The sequence below is a fragment of the Palaemon carinicauda genome, chromosome 19, assembly GCF_036898095.1.
Source record: "Palaemon carinicauda isolate YSFRI2023 chromosome 19, ASM3689809v2, whole genome shotgun sequence".
Taxonomy (NCBI): Eukaryota; Metazoa; Arthropoda; class Malacostraca; order Decapoda; family Palaemonidae; genus Palaemon; species Palaemon carinicauda.
The window spans coordinates 32,998,403-33,019,927 of NC_090743.1; the positions used below are offsets into that span (position 1 = coordinate 32,998,403).

At 43.2% G+C, this 21,525-nt stretch overlaps 1 protein-coding gene across 2 annotated transcripts in view; it reads left to right on the forward strand.

The window, feature by feature from the left end:
* Positions 1-21,525, forward strand: part of Mthfs (methenyltetrahydrofolate synthetase) — a 93,194-nt gene that overhangs the window by 59,232 nt on the left and 12,437 nt on the right. For both annotated transcript variants that reach the window (XM_068393463.1, XM_068393464.1), the window contains exon 3: positions 12,044-12,232. In XM_068393463.1, the coding sequence (XP_068249564.1) occupies positions 12,044-12,232 (189 nt within the window). The remainder of the gene's footprint in view (positions 1-12,043; positions 12,233-21,525) is intronic.

The window sequence follows — 21,525 nt, forward strand, 5'->3', positions numbered from 1 at the left end:
TTGAATTACAACACTCATGCACATCTCCCTTACCCTTATATAGTGGTACAATACATGCACAAATCCAATCTACTGGTACCATTGACAACACAAAACACATATTAAACAATCTCACCAACCATTCAAGTACAGTCACACCCCCTTCCTTCAACATCTCAGCTCTCACATCATCCATACCAGACGCTTTCCTACTCTCGTTTCATCTAATGCTCTCCTCACTTCATCTATTGTAATCTCTCTCTCATTCTCATCTCCCATCACTGGCACCTCAACACCTGCAACAGCAATTATATCTGCCTCCCTATTATCCTCAACATTCAGTAAACTTTCAAAATTTTCCGCCCATCTTTTCCTTGCCTCCTCTCCTTTTAACAACCTTCCATTTCCATCTTTCACTGTCTCTTCAATTCTTGAGCCAGCCTTCCTTACTCTCTTCACTTCTTTCCAAAACTTCTTATTCTCTTCATATGAATGACCCAATCCCTGACCCCACCTCAGGTCAGCTGCCCTCTTTGCCTCACGTACCTTGCGCTTTACTTCCACATTTTTCTCTTTATATTTTTCATACTTCTCTATACTATTACTCTGCAGCCATTCTTCAAAAGCCTTCTTTTTCTCTTCCACTTTTACCTTCACTCCTTCATTCCACCATTCACTGCCCTTCCTCATGCTGCCTCCAACAACCTTCTTGCCACACACATCACTTGCAATCCCAACAAAATTTTGTATTGTTAGGAAAAATACAATTTTCAATATTTAACTTAGCCGGTGATTATATAAGCTGCAGCTCTGCTGCTCGACAGAAAACTCTACGTAAAAAATCCGCCAGCGATCGCTATGCAGGTAGGGGGTGTACTTTAACAGCGCCATCTGTCGTGCAGGTACTCAGTACTCATTGTAAACAAAGAACTCAATTTTCTCTCTGTCGTGCTACCGGCAAGACCTACTAATTCGCTGTTGCTAACTGGATTTGTTTTCACAACTATTTGGTGAAGTACACGTTTCTAGTTTTGAGCTTTCGCTGTGCAGGCTTTCTCTTCAATAAATCCTTGCATTCTTTTTTGATATCGGATTATTTGTTGATGACTTTGGATAGTTTTTGAATTCCCCTTTGATCAATTCAAAATGGCTGACCCTTCTCAAGTCCCAAAATTCAGGAAGTGTAATGCTAGGGACTGTTCAAGGCGTCTTCCGAAGGCCTCTATCGATCCTCACACCGTTTGTTCCAATTGTCGGGATAAAACCTGTCAATTGGAAGATCGATGTGAGGAATGCGTTGGGCTTTCGGAATTCGATTTTATCGAATTCCAGAAATATACACGTAGGCTAGAGAGAGATAGAGTCAGGAGAAGTTCATCTCGTTCTGTTGATTTTTCCTCTCCTCATGCCCCACAACCTATTCCTTCCCCTGTAGTGGTTGCTCCTAATCCCCCTTCTGGCACTCAGGAACCTTCGATGGCTGATATGATGCGTGCCATCCAAGCTCTGGGTGAGAGAGTTGAGTCCTTGGCTAGTGACCGTAACCAGCTCATGGCGGACGTCAAGGAGCTGAAGTGTAAGAGTGCAGTGGGAAGTGATAAAGTGAGTGATAGTGTTGTGGATAGTGTTGCGCTTGAGGGTTCGTCTGTTCGTGCCTGTCGTCCTCCTAGTCCGGGACCTCTTGCAAGCTCCCAAGTCCAGGGGAGAAGCAATGTCGTACGACCAATGGGTTCGAGAGGCTTTAATCAGCGAACAGACGTTCCCTCCGTGGTTTCGGGCGTATCTACCCAAGATCGCCCCACCCACACAAAGACGAGAGAGCCCATTTATTCCTCGTCTGCGGAAGAGGTTTCTCGTAAGAAACCATGGACCAAGGTCTCACGACCTCTTAAGCGCAAGTCGGTCCCTTCCGCGCAAGTCCAACGGCCCAGTTGTAGCCACTGGGTCAGTTCGGACTCGCTGCAGTCTTCCGATGACTGCTCACCTCCTAAGAGAGGCAAAGCGGTACCGCCTCAGGCAGTTACACCGTCTGTCGCCGCACCTGCTCCTGCAGACCCTAAGTGGTCTTTGCTGCAGACCATGCAGTACCAATTAACGTCTCTGATGCAGGACTTTCGTGCGGAGAAGGTTGCTGCTGCACCAACCTCTTGCCTACAACCAACCACGGTTGTGCGTCCTGTGGACGCTGAGGCGACCTTCTTGCGCACTCCAGCTGAGAGAGTCCCGCCACCCATGCGTTCCAGTGTACCCTGCTAGCCGCATGTTGACGTTCAGCGACGCACGGAACCTTCCGTTGACGTTCGCGAGGTACAACAACCGTCAGAGTTGTTTTGTTTTGACGCGGTGCGTCAACCTCCGCAACCCAGTGTGGTTGCCTCTGCTCACCCACATCAGACTAGACAGTCTGGAGTAGACGCTGTGCGTCCCCGCGCTGCTATGGTTGTTGCCAGCTCACAGACTGGGCAACAGTTCCATGACGTTGCGTCTGGTTCAGTCACGCGTGCACCCGTGCGACCGGACTCAGCTGACCAGCCGATACCTACTCCATTGCCGCTTCCTCCTCAATTCTCGGATGATGGACTCTCTGATGATGACGATGCGGCACACGTTGATGAACCACATTCGGACCTTGACGAGCCCAAGTCCACGCAACCCTCTTTGGACTTTAGAAAAGTTCTTGCTCTGTTCAAAGAGATGTTTCCGGACCAGTTTGTGTCTGTGGCTCCGCGCTCTCCTCCGTCAGAGTTTGCTTTAGGTACGCAGTTATCCTCGCCTGCCTTTACTAGACTCGTCCTCGCACGCTCGTCCAAGAGAGCTTTACGAGTTTTAGGAGATTGGATGCAGACCAAAAAGAGTCTAGGGAAGACAGCTTTTACGTTTCCCCCTACTAAACTCTCTTCCAGATCGAGCGTCTGGTATGCCACGGGAGAAGTTCTCGGCTTGGGAGTTCCTGCCTCTGCCCAGGGCGACTTCTCAAGTCTTGTAGACTCTCCCCGCAGGCTAGCCATGAGACGCTCTAAGATATGCTGGTCACCTTCGGACCTAGACCATCTGTTGAAAGGAGTATTTAGAGCCTTCGAGGTCTTCAACTTTTTGGACTGGTGTCTGGGAGCTTTGAGCAGGAAGATCTCCCCGACTGAGAAGGAATCTTCCTTGCTCATCATGTCCTGCATGGACAAGGCCATTCGTGACGGATCTAGTGAGCTTGCGGCATCGTTCGTATCCGGAGTCCTCAAGAAGCGTGAGAACCTTTGCTCTTTCCTGTCAGCTGGAGTGACACCGTGTCAAAGATCAGAACTTCTGTTTGCTCCTCTCTCTAAGTGCCTTTTTCCAGAGGACTTGATTAAGGAGATTGCTGCTTCTTTGATACAGAAGGACACCCATGACCTGGTTGCGTCCTCTGCCCGCAAAGCCACCCCTTTGCCTACCTTGTCAAGACCAAGGATGGACACTCCAGCGTCCAGATTTATTCCGCCCTTTCGTGGCAGAGCCTCCAGCAGAGGAGGTGCTCGTGCCGAAGGGAGACGTGGGAAGAAGAAAGGAACCAAGTCCTTTAAAGGCAGAGTCTGACTGCCAGCTTCTTCAGACAGCAGTGGGAGCCAGACTCAAGAACTTCTGGCAGACCTGGGAGAAGAGAGGCGCAGATGCTCAATCTGTGAAGTTGCTCAGAGAGGGTTACAAGATCCCGTTTGTACGAAAACCCCCTCTAGCAACGTCTCCCATCGATCTCTCTCCCAGGTACAGAGAGGAAGACAAGAGACGAGCATTGAAACAGGAGGTGTCTCTCTTACTAGAAAAGGGAGCGGTAGTCAAAATCCTTGACCATCAAACCCCGGGCTTCTACAACCGTCTCTTCTTAGTGCCAAAGAAGACAGGAGGGTGGAGGCCGGTGCTAGACGTCAGTGCGCTGAATGTCTTTGTCACAAAGCAGACGTTCTCCATGGAGACCACAAAGTCCGTTCTAGCAGCGGTCAGAAGGGAAGACTGGATGGTCTCTTTAGACCTAAGGGACGCATACTTTCACGTCCCCATCCACCCAGACTCCCAACCTTTTCTGAGATTCGTTTACGAAAAGGTTGTCTACCATTTTCAAGCCCTGTGCTTTGGCCTAAGCACAGCTCCTCTTGTGTTTACGAGGCTGATGAGGAATGTAGCCAAATTCCTTCATTTAGCGGACATCAGAGCCTCCCTCTATTTGGACGACTGGCTTCTAAGAGCTTCTTTCAGTCGTCGCTGTCTGAAGGATCTAAAGTGGACTCTAGATCTGACCAAGGAATTGGGTCTCCTGGTCAATATGGAAAAGTCTCAAGTGGTCCCATCCCAAACTATTGTGTATTTAGGGATGGAGATTCACAGTCTAGCTTTTCGGGCTTTTCCGTCGGCCCCCAGAACAAGTCAAGCCCAGTTATGCATCCAGAACATGCTGAAGAAGGAACGATGTTCAGTCAGGCAGTGGATGAGTCTGATAGGGACGCTATCATCCCTGGAACAGTTCGTATCGTTAGGAAGACTACACCTCCGTCCTCTTCAATATCACCTAGCTGTTCACTGGAAAAAGGACAAGACGCTAGAAGCGGTCTCGATCCCCATTTCCGAGAAGATGAAGTCTTCCCTGACTTGGTGGAAGGACAGTATCAGCCTCAGAGAGGGTCTGCCCCTGGCTGTTCAGACTCCCAACCACGTTCTCTTCTCGGACGCATCGGACACGGGCTGGGGCGCGACATTAGACGGTCGGGAATGCTCGGGAACTTGGAACTCGAGTCAAAGGACAATGCATATCAACTGCAAGGAGCTTCTGGCAGTTCATCTGGCCTTGAAAAGCTTAAAGTCTCTCCTTCAAGGCAAAGTGGTGGAGGTGAACTCGGACAACACCACGGCTTTGGCGTACATCTCCAAGCAAGGAGGGACCCACTCTATGACGTTGTACGAGATCGCAAGGGACCTCCTCACCTGGTCAAAAGATCTAAACATTTCACTAGTAACGAGGTTCATCCAAGGCAACTTGAATGTCATGGCAGATTGCCTCAGTCGGAAGGGACAAATCATTCCAACAGAATGGACCCTACACAAGGATGTGTGCAAGAGACTGTGGGCCACATGGGGCCAGCCTACCATAGATCTCTTCGCAACCTCGATGACCAAGAGGCTCCCAATTTATTGCTCACCAATCCCGGACCCAGCAGCAGTTCATATAGATGCCTTTCTCCTAGATTGGTCGCATCTAGACCTATATGCATTCCCCCCGTTCAAGATTGTCAACAAGGTACTGCAGAAGTTCGCCTCTCACGAAGGGACAAGGTTGACGTTAGTTGCTCCCCTCTGGCCCGAGAGAGAATGGTTCACCGAGGTACTTCGATGGCTAGTGGACGTTCCCAGAACTCTTCCTCTAAGGGTGGACCTTCTACGTCAGCCACACGTAAAGAAGGTACACCAAGGCCTCCACGCTCTTCGTCTGACTGCCTTCAGACTATCGAAAGACTCTCGAGAGCTAGAGGCTTTTCGAAGGAGGCAGCCAGGGCGATTGCTAGAGCAAGGAGGACATCCACACTTGAGTCTACCAATCGAAGTGGGAAGTCTTCCGAAACTGGTGCAAGTCAGTATCAGTATCCTCAACCAGTACCTCTGTAACTCAAATAGCTGACTTCCTTTTATACCTGAGGAAAGAAAGATCTCTTGCAGCTCCCACTATCAAGGGTTACAGAAGCATGTTGGCATCAGTCTTCCGTCACAGAGGCTTAGATCTTTCCAACAACAAAGATCTACAGGACCTCCTTAAGTCTTTTGAGACCACGAAGGAGCGTCGTTTGGCTACACCTGGTTGGAATTTAGACGTGGTACTAAGATTCCTCATGTCAGAAAGGTTCGAGCCGCTACAATCAGCCTCCTTTAAAGATCTCACTTTAAAGACTCTTTTCCTGGTTTACTTAGCCACAGCTAAAAGAGTCAGTGAGATTCACGCCTTCAGCAGGAACATCGGATTTTCATCTGAAACGGCTACATGTTCTTTACAACTTGGTTTTCTAGCCAAAAACGAGCTACCTTCTCGTCCTTGGCCGAAATCGTTCGATATTCCAAGCCTATCAAATATGGTTGGAAATGAACTTGAAAGAGTCTTATGCCCTGTGAGAGCTCTTAAGTTCTATTTAAGATGAACTAAACCTTTACGAGGACAGTCAGAAGCTTTATGGTGTTCAGTTAAGAAACCATCTTTGCCTATGTCAAAGAATGCTTTATCCTATTTTATCAGACTGTTAATACGAGAAGCTCATTCCCATCTGAATGAGGAAGACCAAGCTTTGCTGAAGGTAAGGACACATGAAGTTAGAGCTGTCGCAACTTCAGTGGCCTTTAAACAAAATAGATCTCTGCAAAGTATAATGGACGCAACCTATTGGAGAAGCAAGTCAGTGTTCGCGTCTTTTTATCTTAAAGATGTCCAGTCTCTTTACGAGAACTGCTACACCCTGGGACCATTCGTAGCAGCGAGTGCAGTAGTGGGTGAGGGCTCAACCACTACAATCCCCTAATTCCATAACCTTTTTAATCTTTCTCTTGAAATGTTTTTATTGTTGTTTTTGGGTTGTCCGGAAGGCTAAGAAGCCTTTCGCATCCTGGTTGATTTGGCGGGTGGTCAGATTCTTTTCTTGAGAAGCGCCTAGATTAGAGGTTTTGATGAGGTCCTGTGGTATGGGTTGCAACCTGTAATGTATTGAGAAACACTACTCTCTCATTCTACTATGTTGAACCTTTGAGTTGTTATTGTTGTCTTCCCCGATCCACGAACTGTGACGCCAGCAGAAGCATGGGTCTGTTTACTTGTATTTGATGTACCAGAATAAAGTACGGACTTACCAACCTGTCTTCTTGGAACCTAAGCACTAAAGGGACGAGGATGTAACAGTGGCGACGAGGATGGGATCCAGTGTACAAAGAGGTATGTCATATGGAAGCAGAGTTAGTGTACCAACGACAGCCGGCCGTATCTAGCCTAGCACACCCAGTTTAGGCCTGGCCAACGTCCAGACTCCAGTGAGTAGCCTGAGTTCAGCTGTAATTGTTGGGGACTACCGATTTACCGAAGTTCCATACCCAGTCAGGAAGGATGGCAGGTACAAGGAGACCGGCAATTCCCGAATTCAATCCAGATAAGTTGGAACTAAATTGTTGGTTGGATCTATTTTCCATGAATTGTGAAGTAAACGAAGTAACCGAGGCGACAGCAAAAAGGGCTTTGTTGCTTTCTTCAGTGGGAGTAGAGACTTTTTCCACGATCTGTAAGTTAACAGCACCGAAATTGCCGTCTGCAGTTCCTTTTGATGACCTAGTAAATCAACTTAAGTCTCATTTCATAACGAAACCAAGTTATCATAGAGCATTATGTGATTTCCTACAGAGGAAGAAGAAAAGTAGTGAATCAGTGAAGGAATATTATGCAGAACTTAAATTATTAGCTCAACAGTGTGAATTTAATAATGAGTTTGACCGAAGGTTGAAGGAACAGTTATTGGTTGGTATTGATAATGAAGTATATTTTAAGGTTTTATTAGCTGATCCTTTTGAGTTTAAATCCATCTCCTCTCGTGATTTACTTGCCAAGGTTACCAATTTAGAAACTGCCTATGTTACTGAGTGTAGTCCTACTTCAAGTTCTTTTACAGATAATAGGCCATCAGGTACCGTTAACAAGGTTAGGCATAAAGTAACTAGGCCTAGGCCTAATTCTAGTGCAGACTCTAAGGGGAGAGGTAAAAGTGATTATGGTAAAGCTCAAGGTAAATGCATTCATTGTGGGCGTGATAACCATTTAGCTAATAATTGTAAATTTAAGAATGCTAAATGTTATTACTGTGGCAAGGAAGGCCATGTGAGTACAGTGTGTTCCAATAAAAAGGTTAGAAATAAATCTAGGAATGTTAATACAGTGCATGATGTAGACGAGTCTACTAGTAAGCATATTCCTGTTAATGAAAATTTTCATGATTCTTATGATTTATTGAAACTTTTTGATTTTGATGTGAATTCTATTGACTTTGTCGATGATTATGAGGAACCATATAGAGAAATTTTAAGGTTAAATGGGTTTCCCCTAGAATTTGAATTAGACACTGGCAGTGGTGCATCCACTATTTCACGGCATGATGCTAATAAATTGAATTTAACACCATTACCCACAAGGAAACGCTTAGCTAATTATGATAAAGCGGAAATGCAGGTGTATGGTGAAATAAATTGTGATGTTTCTTTTAAAGGCCAAATGGTCAAGGGACAAAAGTTTTTTGTTGTAGATAATGATTTAAATTTAGCAGGCAGGTCTTTGATGAAGAAATTGAAATACCAGTGGGTACAAGTTGATAATGTGAGTGATGATAAATTTAAAGGTCCTCTTATTACCCCAAGTAGTGCATCTAGGCTTAAGCTTGATTATGTAAAAATGTTCAATGAGTATCAGGTGGTGGAAGGATCACCCATTACAAATTATGAATGTCAATTAATGTTAAAAGAAAATGCTGTGCCTAAGTATTTTAAAGCCAGATCTGTGCCTTATCATTATAAATGTAAAATTGAGAATAGTTTGAAAGAACTGGAAAGTAAAAATATAGTGAGCAAGGTCGAGCATGCAGGAGATTGGGCCAGTCCTATTGTTCCTGTAATGAAACCTAATGGTGAAATAAGGATTTGTGTAGATTTTAAGTATCTCAATACCCAAACAAGTGTTAATACCTTTCCATTACCGAGATTGGATGACATTTTGGCAAATGTAGGTTCTTGTCAGTATATTTCAAAATTGGATTTGAAAAATGCATATTTACAGGTATCTGTGAGTGAAAATTCTCAACAATATTTAATTATGAATACTCATTTGGGATTATATAAGTTCCACCGATTGCCTTTTGGGTTGTCATCAGCACCAGGTATATTTCAGAGGTTTATTTCTGAATTATTGGCAAATATTGAGGGTGTTCATGTATTTTTAGATGACATATTGATTGTCGGAGCTACCAAAGAGGAACATGACAGGAGTTTATGTAAGGTTTTCTCAATTTTGCAACTGAGAAATGTTAAATTGAATAAAGATAAATGTATTATCGGTTCTAGGGAAGTACCTTATTTAGGATACATTTTAAGTTGTGAGGGAATTAAACCTGACCCAAAGAAAATAGAGGCAATTTTGGAAGCTCCAACCCCTCAGTCTGTCCAGTCTTTGAAATCATTTTTGGGGTTATGCACTTATTACAATAGGTTTGTACCTCAGTTCAGTTCTATTTTATGTCCTTTATATAATTTGACACAAAAGAATGTTGAGTTTCATTGGTCAGCAGTTCATGAAGAAGCTTTCCAGAGTATTAAGGAAGCCTTGGGTAGAGCTGATATTTTGGATAATTTTAACCCCAATGCTACCATGATTTTAGAAGTTGATGCTAGCCCTGTAGGAGTGGGAGCTGTTCTTAAACAAGAATATAAGGGTAAAATTTCTACCATTTCGTTCAAAAGTAGAAAATTAGCTAATGCTGAGTGTAATTATTCTCAAATTGATAGAGAGGCTTTATCCATTATTTTTGGAGTCAAGAAGTTTTCTGATTTCCTTTTGGGTAGGAAGTTCGTTATTAGGACGGACCATAAACCCTTGACTCATCTATTTAACCCTAGTAAGAGTATTCCACAATTATCTAATGCTCGTATTCAAAGGTGGGCTTTATTCCTATCAGGTTTTGATTTTAAAATTGAGCACATTAAGGGAGTGCATAATACAGTGGCAGATGCTCTTAGTAGGCTACCATTATGTAGAGATGATACTGATTTTCATGTACCAGGAGAATATGTAAATTTGATTAATATTTTGGATAAGAATTCTTTTGATGTTACAATGGTAAAAGAATGTATAGAAAGAGACACTGTTTTATGCAGAGTAAGAGATTATGTAAGGAGGGGGTTCCCCAAGGAAAATGTGATGGAAAATTGTATGTTACCATTCTATAAATTGAGAAATGATCTTTCTTTGCATGATAATGTATTACTGTATAGGAATCGTATTTTGGTTCCTGAAATGTTGAGAAAGCGTGTTATGGAAATGCTTCATGAGGGCCACAAGGGTATTGTTGCCATGAAAGCCGAAGCAAGGTCTTTTGTATATTGGCCTAATATGGACCAAGATTTGGAACAAATAACTTCTAACTGTGCATTATGTATAACAAATCTCAAACATAAGGCCATTTCACCTTTATCTTGGCCGTCAGTAGATAGACCTTGGTCCCGCTTGCATGTAGATTATTGTGGGCCCATTGACAACATGCAATATTTGATTATTATTGATTCCTTTTCTAAATTTATTGATGTCTATGCTTGTAAGAATATAACTTCAGAGGATACCATACAATGTTTAAGGTCGTGTTTTGCTAATTATGGTATTCCTGACACAATTGTATCTGATAACGCAACTTGTTTTATGGCTAGGGAGACTCAGAATTTCTTTCAGAAAAATGGTGTTAGACATTGTTCAGGAGCACCATATAATCCAAGTACAAATGGGCTTGCAGAACGGGCTGTCCGAATATTCAAAACTAATTTCAAAAAGTTTGATTGTAAATTGCCTGTAAAAACCAGAATGGCAAAATTTTTGTATACTTATAGACGTACAGTACAGTCTTCCACTGGCTGCTCCCCAGCTGAATTATTATTTGGAAGGAAATTTAAGGGTCCACTAGATGTAATAATGCCTAAACAAGGAGATGAGTTTTACGTTCATGAGTCTAAATTCAGAGTTGGTGATGCAGTATATGCCAGGAATTTTGGTAAAGGACCAGAATGGGTAGAAGCTAAGATTATCAAAGTTCTGGGTGAAAGGAATTATTTAGTTTCTGTAGATGTTAATGGTATTTTGACTTGGAAGCGTCACTTATCACAGTTATTTGAGAGAAAAATGTATAATACTAGAGTAACTGATGAATCATCACTATTAAAAGATACAATGATTCCTTCTGTTCCTGTAGTTTCTTCTCCCAATAATGTACAAGGATTAGAAGAAACAAATAACTCTATTCAGAACTCAAGTAGGATTTGTAATCCCAATGTAGAAGTACTGTAGTAGGATCAGAGAACAGTAATTGTGATACTGGTGCCATTGTAAGAAAATCTACCAGAGTAAGTAAAAAACCTAGGAGACTCATTGAACAAATTTGATTTTTTTTGTGTTAACCTAAGGGGGGAGGAGTGTAATGTATTGAGAAACACTACTCTCTCATTCTACTATGTTGAACCTTTGAGTTGTTATTGTTGTCTTCCCCGATCCACGAACTGTGACGCCAGCAGAAGCATGGGTCTGTTTACTTGTATTTGATGTACCAGAATAAAGTACGGACTTACCAACCTGTCTTCTTGGAACCTAAGCACTAAAGGGACGAGGATGTAACACAACCCTTCATACTTCAGATCCTAGGGGTCGCTCAGCATCCTAAGAGGATCGCGAGGCTCCGTAAGGAAGACGTACTTAAAAAGGCAGAGTAATTGTTCAAGTCGACTTCCTTACCAGGTACTTATTTATTTTATTTTTGTTATTTTGATAACTTCTAAAATGAAATAAAAAATCCTTAGCTCATATTAATGTAAACATTTATTGCTGGTCTCTACCCACCCCCCTGGGTGTGAATCAGCTTATATAATCACCGGCTAAGTTAAATATTGAAAAATGTTATTTTGATAATAAAATAAATTTTTGAATATACTTACCCGGTGATTATATATTAAAGGACCCTCCCTTCCTCCCCAATAGAGACGCAGTGGACCGAGGAGAAAATTGAGTTCTTTGTTTACAATGAGTACTGAGTACCTGCACGACAGATGGCGCTGTTGAAGTACACCCCCTACCTGCATAGCGATCGCTGGCGGATTTTTTACGTAGAGTTTTCTGTCGAGCAGCAGAGCTGCAGCTTATATAATCACCGGGTAAGTATATTCAAAAATTTATTTTATTATCAAAATAACATATTATTTCCAAATTTGTCCTTTTTTATGTTTAAGACCTTCATATATATAGACTTGATGAATAATGTCCATTTGATATTTTTAGATATGATAGTAAGAGCAACCACATGGACATGGTTCGACTTGGAAGCTTGAACGAGTACAATTCTCTTCCTGTTACCAAATGGAATATTAAGCAGCCCAACTTGGATCAAGATTGTGAAGAAGCATTGTCCTCTGGAGGACTTGACCTCATTCTAGTCCCAGGTCTGGCATTTACAGCTCAGGGACACAGGTAAATTAAAATTTGTTATTTATAGAGAGGTGCTCTACAATTTGTAGCTATTATATTGTTTGAAAGCGAAGGTTAAGACAGATTAACTCTTCAGTATGTTAAGCTCCGAATTTGTTAGTATTGCAGCTTTATACTTCTATTTTTTCTTCAGCAAAGGGGGCACTTGATTGCAATTTATTGATTGGCTCTGCTGTAGTTAACTGTATTTAATGTAAAAGAATAAAAATCTTGCTTAGTGGATTTCCATGAATCTTATCTTCGAAACATAAACTGTTAACTTTGGAATGAGAGACTCACAACCTAAGAATACAGTACATAAAGATAAATTAGGTACAATTAATCTTAATGTTATTCCTCCTCCAGCAACAGCTATCACTGTAACAACAAGCCTCTGTCCCCTGAGGGAACCTCATGAACTATCCCAAATTCAACTTCTATCATGTTTATCAGGTTGATTTTGTTGTGCTAACCAACAACACTGCCTCTGTTTCTTTAGATTATGGCTTTGATGATAAAGACAGTTGGATATCATTTTAACTTTTTTTTTTTTTTAGATATCTGGTGTCTTCTTTGTTTAAAGACAGATATTTTACTCTTTGAAATATTGTACCAATAAGTTAATCCTGGATGCTGTGAACCAGAATTCATAATACTTGTTGTACTAACCAGCATTCATAATACTTGTTGTACTAAGCCACAAATCTTAATTTAGTCCTTTGTTCTCAATGTGCTAATCTCCACCCTTCCTCTTGTATATCTTTGACACTAATGATGACTCCTTTAGGGACCAGGCCCTGCATGCCTTATGGCCTTCTTTAGGTATTAAAAGAGTTCTTTAAGAAAGAAGTTTGTTTAGGCCAAAGCCTGCTATTGTTCCCCCCCCCCCCACCTGCAGAAGGAGCCCTTGATGACAAGGCTGCTGCCCTTTCGCAGCCAAAGGAAATCGCTATTGATGTTTTATGCTAGTCTTCCACAGAGTTGCATTCGTTAGTTGTAATTTCACCGACTTCGACTGGTGAGAAGAGAAGGAAAAGACCCATCCCCCGTCCCCCTTCCCCTTCCAGCCCCGTGTCGTCTTCCTCATCCTCTCCTACTGAGCCTGCGACTACATCACACCCTCCAAAGTCGAAGAAGAGTGAACGGTATAAGTCCTCATAAGTCTTTTCAGACTTTTCATTCCTTCTTCACATAAGTGTGAAAGAGTTTAGGAACTTCCTAGTGATGACGTCAGCTCTCCTACAGAAGGCACTCGAAAGTCACTCCCTTCTACACACAGTGACTAATAGTTCTAGATGTAGAAGCTAGAATTAATTATCTACCAGAGAGGAGTTTCATGTGAGACCTTAGTCGCTGTGATTTTCCCTACGTGCACGATCATCGCTGACTACACAATTGTATTTATACACACCAAATGCACATTTGTGCATATGTGAACGAGATCATCCATGTGCTCACTTTTTGTCAATTAGCTCTTCATGTGTATTGTCATCTTCATGCGTACAATCTTGAGTTGAGAGTTCATGAAAAGTAGATTCGTCTTCACGTGCCAGATACAGACAAGGTAACTTTACGCACCAGATTCAGACAAATCTACGCACTCACGATTGTTCACGCGCTCACAATTTCCCATACACACATTACCGTCCACTCACATATGATTGCCTAAGCGTATACTATCGATCACTTGTATACGATTGCCAACAAGTACACAATTACTTCAAGCTCAAGGGTTAAACATAATCTATCTTTGCAAAGGAGAACTTCACTTTCAGAGTACCATTGAAAAGATTCTCGATGTGTAAAGACTTCTCTTATATTGTACTGGCATGCATAAGGCTCATACGCTAGGCTGCCTAGAGATAGTTCCCCACGCACTAGAACTTATTGTTTTAAGTCTTCATGTGCTACATCGCCTCACTCTACAGTACATCCACCAGGATCTAGTTCACCATGTGCTACATCATCACATGCTAATCCTTATGCTGGGATTCCCCAAGGACTGCTTCTTCCTTTGCATTCCAGAAAAGATAATGTTGATTCGGAGTGAGAGTTTTCACAAGCTCCTCTTTATAAGGAAGGTTATCAGGATCCTGATCCCTGAGATTGTTATTTACTGTATAGAGGCAGCAGTAGAGCGTATGCCATGCTCATATAGTTCCAGAGTCAAAAGTTCATGTGATCGATCCAGGCTGGATCGTTTTTTAGATAAAAAGCCACGTAGCCTTGCTCTTCAGCATAATTTGCCAATAGATGGGTATTCATCAATTGCTTCCTAGATACAGTATATATAGAGGGTGGGGTTGGAAGAAGTGCTTTCCTCCTTCTCCCTTTCAGCAAAGATCATGAGAAAGAAAGCAGAAAGTGCCCAATATTCCAGTAAGGAGACGTCCATCCTCTCAGTGGTCACGCTCAGTAGGCAGGGAGAAAAGGAAAGGATGGAAGTCAGGGGATTTGGCAAACATTTTTGATAGACCCTCTTTCCTGAAGAAGCAGCAGTGAAGAATTCGAATGATTGCAGGTATTCTTGGTGCCCTTCTGTAAGCACTTCAGTACAGAGCTACTCCTTGTCACCCAAGGCTTACACAACAGCAATTAAGATTTCTTGGAAGAAGGAGACTAGTCCAATTGCCTTGATATTGTCAGGCTATTGCCCGGGTTACTATTGCAACAAAATGATAGTTTTCCAGTCCCTGGAGAAGAGGAGTTTAGGGAAACTATGGACCCAACCACACCCGTTGCTGGACCAACTCCTGTGGAAGCTGAGAATCCAGAAACAGAATTGACATTCAAGGTGTTGGGTGTTATTCGAGAGTTTAGTGACCTAGGGGAAGTTACAAGCAAACTGGCCAAAGGAGGGAAATTGGCTATCGACCGTCGCTTTGGTGCTCCTCAGCAGTCAAAACCTGTCCTTGAATTACCCTGGCCAGAAGTCATTAGGGGTCATTAGAGATTCTCTTGAGAACGTAGACTCAGATTTTTGGACCCAGGAACTCCCTGTATTCAAGTCCAAATAAGAACCTGCCTCCAACACCAACTCGTCAGAGGGAGTTTTATGATCCTGAAACCACCGTTCCATCACCCTGGCTAATAGATGTGATGATAACGACGCTAATACCAGTAACCCCATTGGAAAGACTAGGGCCAGGGGGAACAGTTTTCTTAGCAGCAAAATCCACTTCAATGGAAGCCACAACAATGACAATCCTGCTTGCAACCTCCAGACTGGACCACTGGTCCGGAGCTATGGTTCACTTTGCTTCTTCTTAGGAAGGCTGTACCTGGGAATAAGAACTTTGCAGATCTACTGTTGGGAGTAAAGGCAATCGTTTTCCTTTGCATCAATCGGCTAACCAGTGGGCCAAATAGGTGTTGAAATGGAGAGACTCTGTTGCTTCAAAGTTTGCTAGGTATATCAGCCGGATGGAAGCCGTAGCTCCACAGAATTCTTCTGTTCATTAGGGTTCTGAGCTCTCCCTGTTCTTGGAAGTGGATGCCTCTGTAGAACAATGGAGAAAACTAGCCAAGTCTCCATTTTTCATTGGTCAGTCCCATTTAAGAATTCAACAACCCCAAAGAGGACTCAGGACCCCAATGAGAACTACCTTGAAATCATCATTTAAAAATTCACTGGCCCCTTTAAGAACCAGGGCCTCCCTCCCAACCCCATCTACTTCTCACAAAAATGCCATTTATACTCTTCCCTTTCATTCCTGCATTGAACAGTCTAGGAGAGGTAAGGGTAGGAGATGAGTCAGAGGACACTAGATGTGGAAGTCCCCACATAAAGCTGCCACGAGTTGGGGGAATGCCTGTCTAGCCATTGGGCAAAGTGGCAGTTGCATAGAGCCAGAATAGTCAGTAAAGGATCTTCATTGTGGTTACCATCTACCTCTCACCAGCTCTCACCTTAGGAGAGAGAGAAAGAAGAGAATGGATAAAAATTCATGAAGGGATGCAACAAAGCTCTAGTATCGTCAACTTTGTGCCTTACAAATTGATGCTAGACGCCCTGCCTAGTGGAAGCGGCCTTAACCGCTACCTCGTCCCACTTTTCCACTAGAGAGGGCAATCTCTCCACTTCTCCACCAAGGGGGGGATGCTTGCAACAGCGGTGGCTGCAGCACAGGGCCGAGGCCTGGACTGTCTCTGTGATTTGGTCAGGTCATTGTATCCTATTCACACAATCTCTCACTCCTTTGACTCAGCATCCAGTTCTGTCGAGCTCCTGCACAAAGGGATCCGTGAAGGAGTTGGCCATCAGGACCAAAGTCCTGACATTGTTAGAAAAGGGGACTCTCCAAGAGGTCCTAGACAAGTCCCTAGGCTTTTACAGTTGACTCTTTCTTGTAAAGAAGGGGTTTAGTGGCTGGAGACATGTCATCAACCTTTCCATCCTGAACAAGTTTGCTTAACAGAGTCCGTTCCGGATGGAGATGACAGACACGGTCAGACAGGCAGTACTGTAAGATCATAGGTTCATGTGCACGTTGAACCTAAAGGACGCATGCTTCCAGATCCCAGTACTTTCGTCATCAAGGAAGTATGTAAGGATCATCTTCTACACTGACGATACCAGTTCAAGGTGCTGTGCTTCGGCCTGTCGACACCACCTCAGGTTTTCACAAGAGTTTTCTCCCTAGTGTCAACCTGGGGCCACATGATAGACATTCATCTTTTGAGATACTTTGACGACTGACTGATCATAGTAGACTCGGTGGCGATGCCTCTTCAACACCGAGACAGACTCCTTGAGTTTTGTCATGATCTGCATATTGTGGTAAATCTCGAGAAATTATTCCTGCTACCTTCACAAAGACTGGTATACCTTGGAATGATCATAGATACCAACCTGCAGAAAGTCTTACCCTTCAACGACTGGATTCAGAGGCTGAAGAAGGTAGAAAGTCCCTTCTTACAGCGAGATGCACTTCTGGCACAACAGTGGTTACATCTCCTAGGGCACCTATCGTCTCTGGAACATCTGGTACTCAACGGCTGGCTACGAACACGATCCCTTCTGTGGCGGCTGAAGTCCAGTTAGGATCAGCACGAGGACTCGCTAGTCCCCATGAGACCTGAGCAGAGGACGGACCTGAGGTGGTGGGTGTCCGACGAGAACCTCCGCCGAGAAATCAATCTTCTTACTCCTCCCCTGGAATTAATGCTTTTTTCATCTGCTGCATCACATGGCCTCTGGTCTCTGGTCCGAGTCTGAAAGATCCCAGCACATAAACCTTCTAAAGATGAAGGCTTCCTTCTTAGCCCTAACAATAGTTCCCTCAGTTCCTGAGAGGTCGCTCTGTGGTGTTGGTGAGCGAAAACACCACGGAATTGGCTTACGAAAACAAGCATGGCAGTACCTTTATCCAGCACCTTTGCCATCTAGCAATGCAGATGCTAAGATGGGCAGAAGACATCTCGGTGTCCCTATCGCCTCGCTTCATTCCAGGCAAGAGGAATGTGCTCACAGACAACCTGAGCAGAGCGACTCTGATAGTGAGCTCCAAGTGGTCTTTGAATCATCTAGTAGCCAACAAAGTCCTGACTTTGTAGGGTTCCCTGACGGTGGACATGTTTGCAACGTCGCTGAACAACAAGCTTCCCCGGGCTCTTTGGCAATATGCATTCCAACAACGGTGGGACAACATTGATGTTTACGTGTATTCCCTCTTTTACCTGACGAGAATGGTGTTCAACAAGGCAAGATCGTCTACCAACTTGGCAATGACCCTCATAGCTTTCTATGGCCTCATGCTGAATGGTTCCCGGACCTTCTCCAGTTGCTGACAGAAGTCCCAAGAGAATTCGCTCCTCGTCATGATCTACTCGGAAAACCACACGTGGACATCTACCACAAAGCCGTAGAGCCCCTAAATCTTTTGTGACTGAAGGTTATCCAGCATCTCCTCACGCAGAGAGGATCTTTGCAACACGTTGCGAAGATGTCTGGATACCTCCGGGAATCTTCAGCTGCTGTGTACCTGGCTAAGTGGACAGTTTTCTGTGGTTGGTGTCGTGGAAGAAGTATCTCTCCTCTTGATGCCACTTCCAGCAACAGCGGATTTCCTTGTGTGCCATCAGGAGGAAAAGCTCCTCTTGGTCTCGGTGATTAAAGGTTATTGCTCAGCTTTGAGCATCGCCTTTAAATTGAAAGGAGTTGATATTTCCTCATCGTTGGAATTGTCTCCTCATACAGTTTCAAGCTTACCTGTCCTCAGTCGAAAGTTAGACCACCTTCAGGGAACGTGGCTTGTGTCCTTTGATCTCTGAAAGGCGCTCCCAACGAATCATTTCGCTAGGCATCAGATCTTCACCTGACCTTAAATACGGTTTTCCTTCTCACTCTGGCCTCGGCCAAGAGAGTAAGTGAACTTCACGGTCTTTCTTACGATGTCTCCCATTCAAGGGAATGGGGACAAGTAGTGTTCGGCTTTGTCCCTAAGTTTATTTATCGCCAAGACTCAAAATCCTGGAGTAGCCGATCCTAGATTCGGGCCCTTCCGGATTGAGAGTCTCCATAATGTAACCAATGACCTGGATCAACTGCTACTTTGTTCAATGAGGGCCTTGAGGTGCTACCTCAAAAGAAGACTGCAGAAGCTCATCCCTGAGTAAGAGCCCTCTTCATCGTCATGGGGAAGGTCAAGAGAAGGATCATCAGCAACACGATCTCATTGTGGATTCACAAAGTCATAGACCAGACCTTGAATCCTGATCCTTTTTCGCAGACAAGGAAACCTAGAGCTCACAACGTTATGGGCATTGGTAGCACTTAAGAAGAACTACTCTGTGATGCAGGTCCTTCTAGCGAGTGTGTGGAAGTGTCAAACAACCTTCACGGCCCACTACCTGCAAGACGTTACCCACAGGAACATGGAAACTCTTCATCGATCCTTTGGTGGCTGCACAACAAGCAGTTTAAACACCTCAAGTTCCTTGAGGGACAAGTACCAGATGGTAGAGGGCAGAGGTTACCCGGGATTAAGTCTGGAGTGAATGATAAGAATGACTGGCTCTTTCTTTCTTTTCATTTTCCCCTCTCTTGGGGAACAGCACCTGCGATACTCTGCAAGCTGGCCTCCTCTGTCTGCAGGTAGTAACCTGGTATAGAAATATATACTTGTTGCATCCCCATACCCCCTGACGCGGTGGGATTGGGTAACGTCTATGGTTGGTTCAAAGAATCCTACAATTGATGATATTTTTATCTGGACTAGTCACATTGCTAGTATCACAATTACACGGATTGCTCGGGTCACTAAACCCTGCTATTGCACAGAGTTTTAGCAAGGTGTCAGGGTGTTCTTCCTTATGGGTGCGTAGCATGGTGTGAAACCCTGGATCAAAAACCAGCCAGATGGTTAGTACTTCCGCCCACCTTATGGGGCAGTCTTCCTTAATTAAGAGCAAAAGAGTTTGTATTTAGTGATGGAACAAATAACAAACTTGAAGTCATTTGTGTTTTTCCTAATGATACAAACCTGGAGCTCTTTATACAAATTTTGCCTGCCATCACCTATCCTCCTGTAAGTCCTGTTTGCAATAAAAAATGACGAGACAACACCGATGCGTGTGTGAGCGGGGTAGCAGGTACCACCCCCTACCTCCCCCGCTAACTTGCAGTGGAGTAGTTACACCTCGCTAAAAGTCTTAGGGCTAGTCTTCCACCTTCACCGAAATTATGTTCCCTAATAAAAAGCTCAAGGTTTGTATTGTTTGCAAAGATACCAATTGCATTTAATTTTTCACATCTTAGAGTATTGAGCTGTTAATTTTTAAAGTAAATTCTTATTCCTCGTAATCTGGATACATCAGGTTACTGAGGCTTTAGTAACATTGAAGATATCGTTCTTTCTTGTCTTTGCTAAAACCGCACAAAATTTTTGAAGTTTATATTTTCAATATTAAACTTACCCGATGATCATATAGCTGCAACCTCTGTTGCCCGACAGAAAAAACCTACGGTCGGGATACGCCAGCGATCGCTATACAGGTGGGGGTGTACATCAACAGCGCCATCTGTCAAGTAGGTACTCAAGTACTCGATGTCAACAAAGAACCAATTTTTCCTCTGTCGTGCCAATGGCAGGACCTACTAAATACGCCGTCCCTAACTGGATTTGTTTTCACAACGATTTGGTGAAGTACACTATTCCAGTTTTGAGCTTTCGCTATGCAGGGGTTTTATCTTCATTTCAAAACTTGAACTCGTTTTCGATAGATTTAATTATGGTGACGAAGAGAGTATGGACTCTCTTTCACTTTTAAATGGCCGACCCTTCCCTTAGACGGAAGTGTGTTTAGGTTTTTGGTAATTTTGCTTAACACGTTATAGATCCATTTATTTTATATCTCTCCGCCTTTTTAGGCCTCTTCGGTTAACTTTCCAATTATTATAAACTTATAAAAATAAATTTTTATGTTTGTTTATTTGCGACCTTTCCTAATAGTAGGCGGTCCTAACTTGGAACCGAAGTTAATTAACATTGAGCCCGTTATATCGTATTTAACCTTTAAAGAATTTAATACTTTTTTTTTTTATTTTAATGTTTTATGGAAGAATTTCTTTGATAGTCTCGTACTGTTTTCAAAGATGAACTAACGTTTAGTTTTTAGTCTCCGCAGTTGTTGACGTTCAGAACGTTCAACTTGCGCTCTATCGTTACGATAGAGAGAGAGTGTATCACAGTTTCACTTTGCAGTAAGAGTAAACCGATTCTAGCGTTTTGTTCATTCTTTCTTAGCTTAAATGGTTTAAATTCTAAATAAAGGAACTTTTTATTTGGGAAACCTTTCAGTTTTTTCCTTTAGCAAATAACATGTTTTAACGATATATAATTGGGCTCTTCTCTCTGGTGCTAAATCAAGAGAGAAGAGAGAGAGAGATAGAGACGGAGGGAGAGAGAGGAGAATAAACGTTTCGTTCAAGCGGGTAACGTTGTTCTCGTTTTTTACTCTTCTCCCTAGTCGCTGTAGGGGAAGAAGGTAAAACGTTTCTAGGGTTTTATTCTTGTTCCCAGGCTTTATGCGGTGAGAGATTGTAAACGTAGTTTATTTGATCTAGTGTTTAGTCTCTTTTCCAGCCACTGAATTCTTTATCTTTATGTTTTTCTGTTGCATTGTAAAACTGTTTTCGCAATTACTACCTTTTAATGAAGGATAGGATTGCGTGTTTCAGGTAGAAATCAGTTAAAGTTTCGATTTCAGTGAAATAAGTGCAAACAGAAAATCAAAAGTGATAAAGTGATATGCGCAAAGTGTTACAGTGTTGCGTCCGAGGGTTCGTCTGTTCG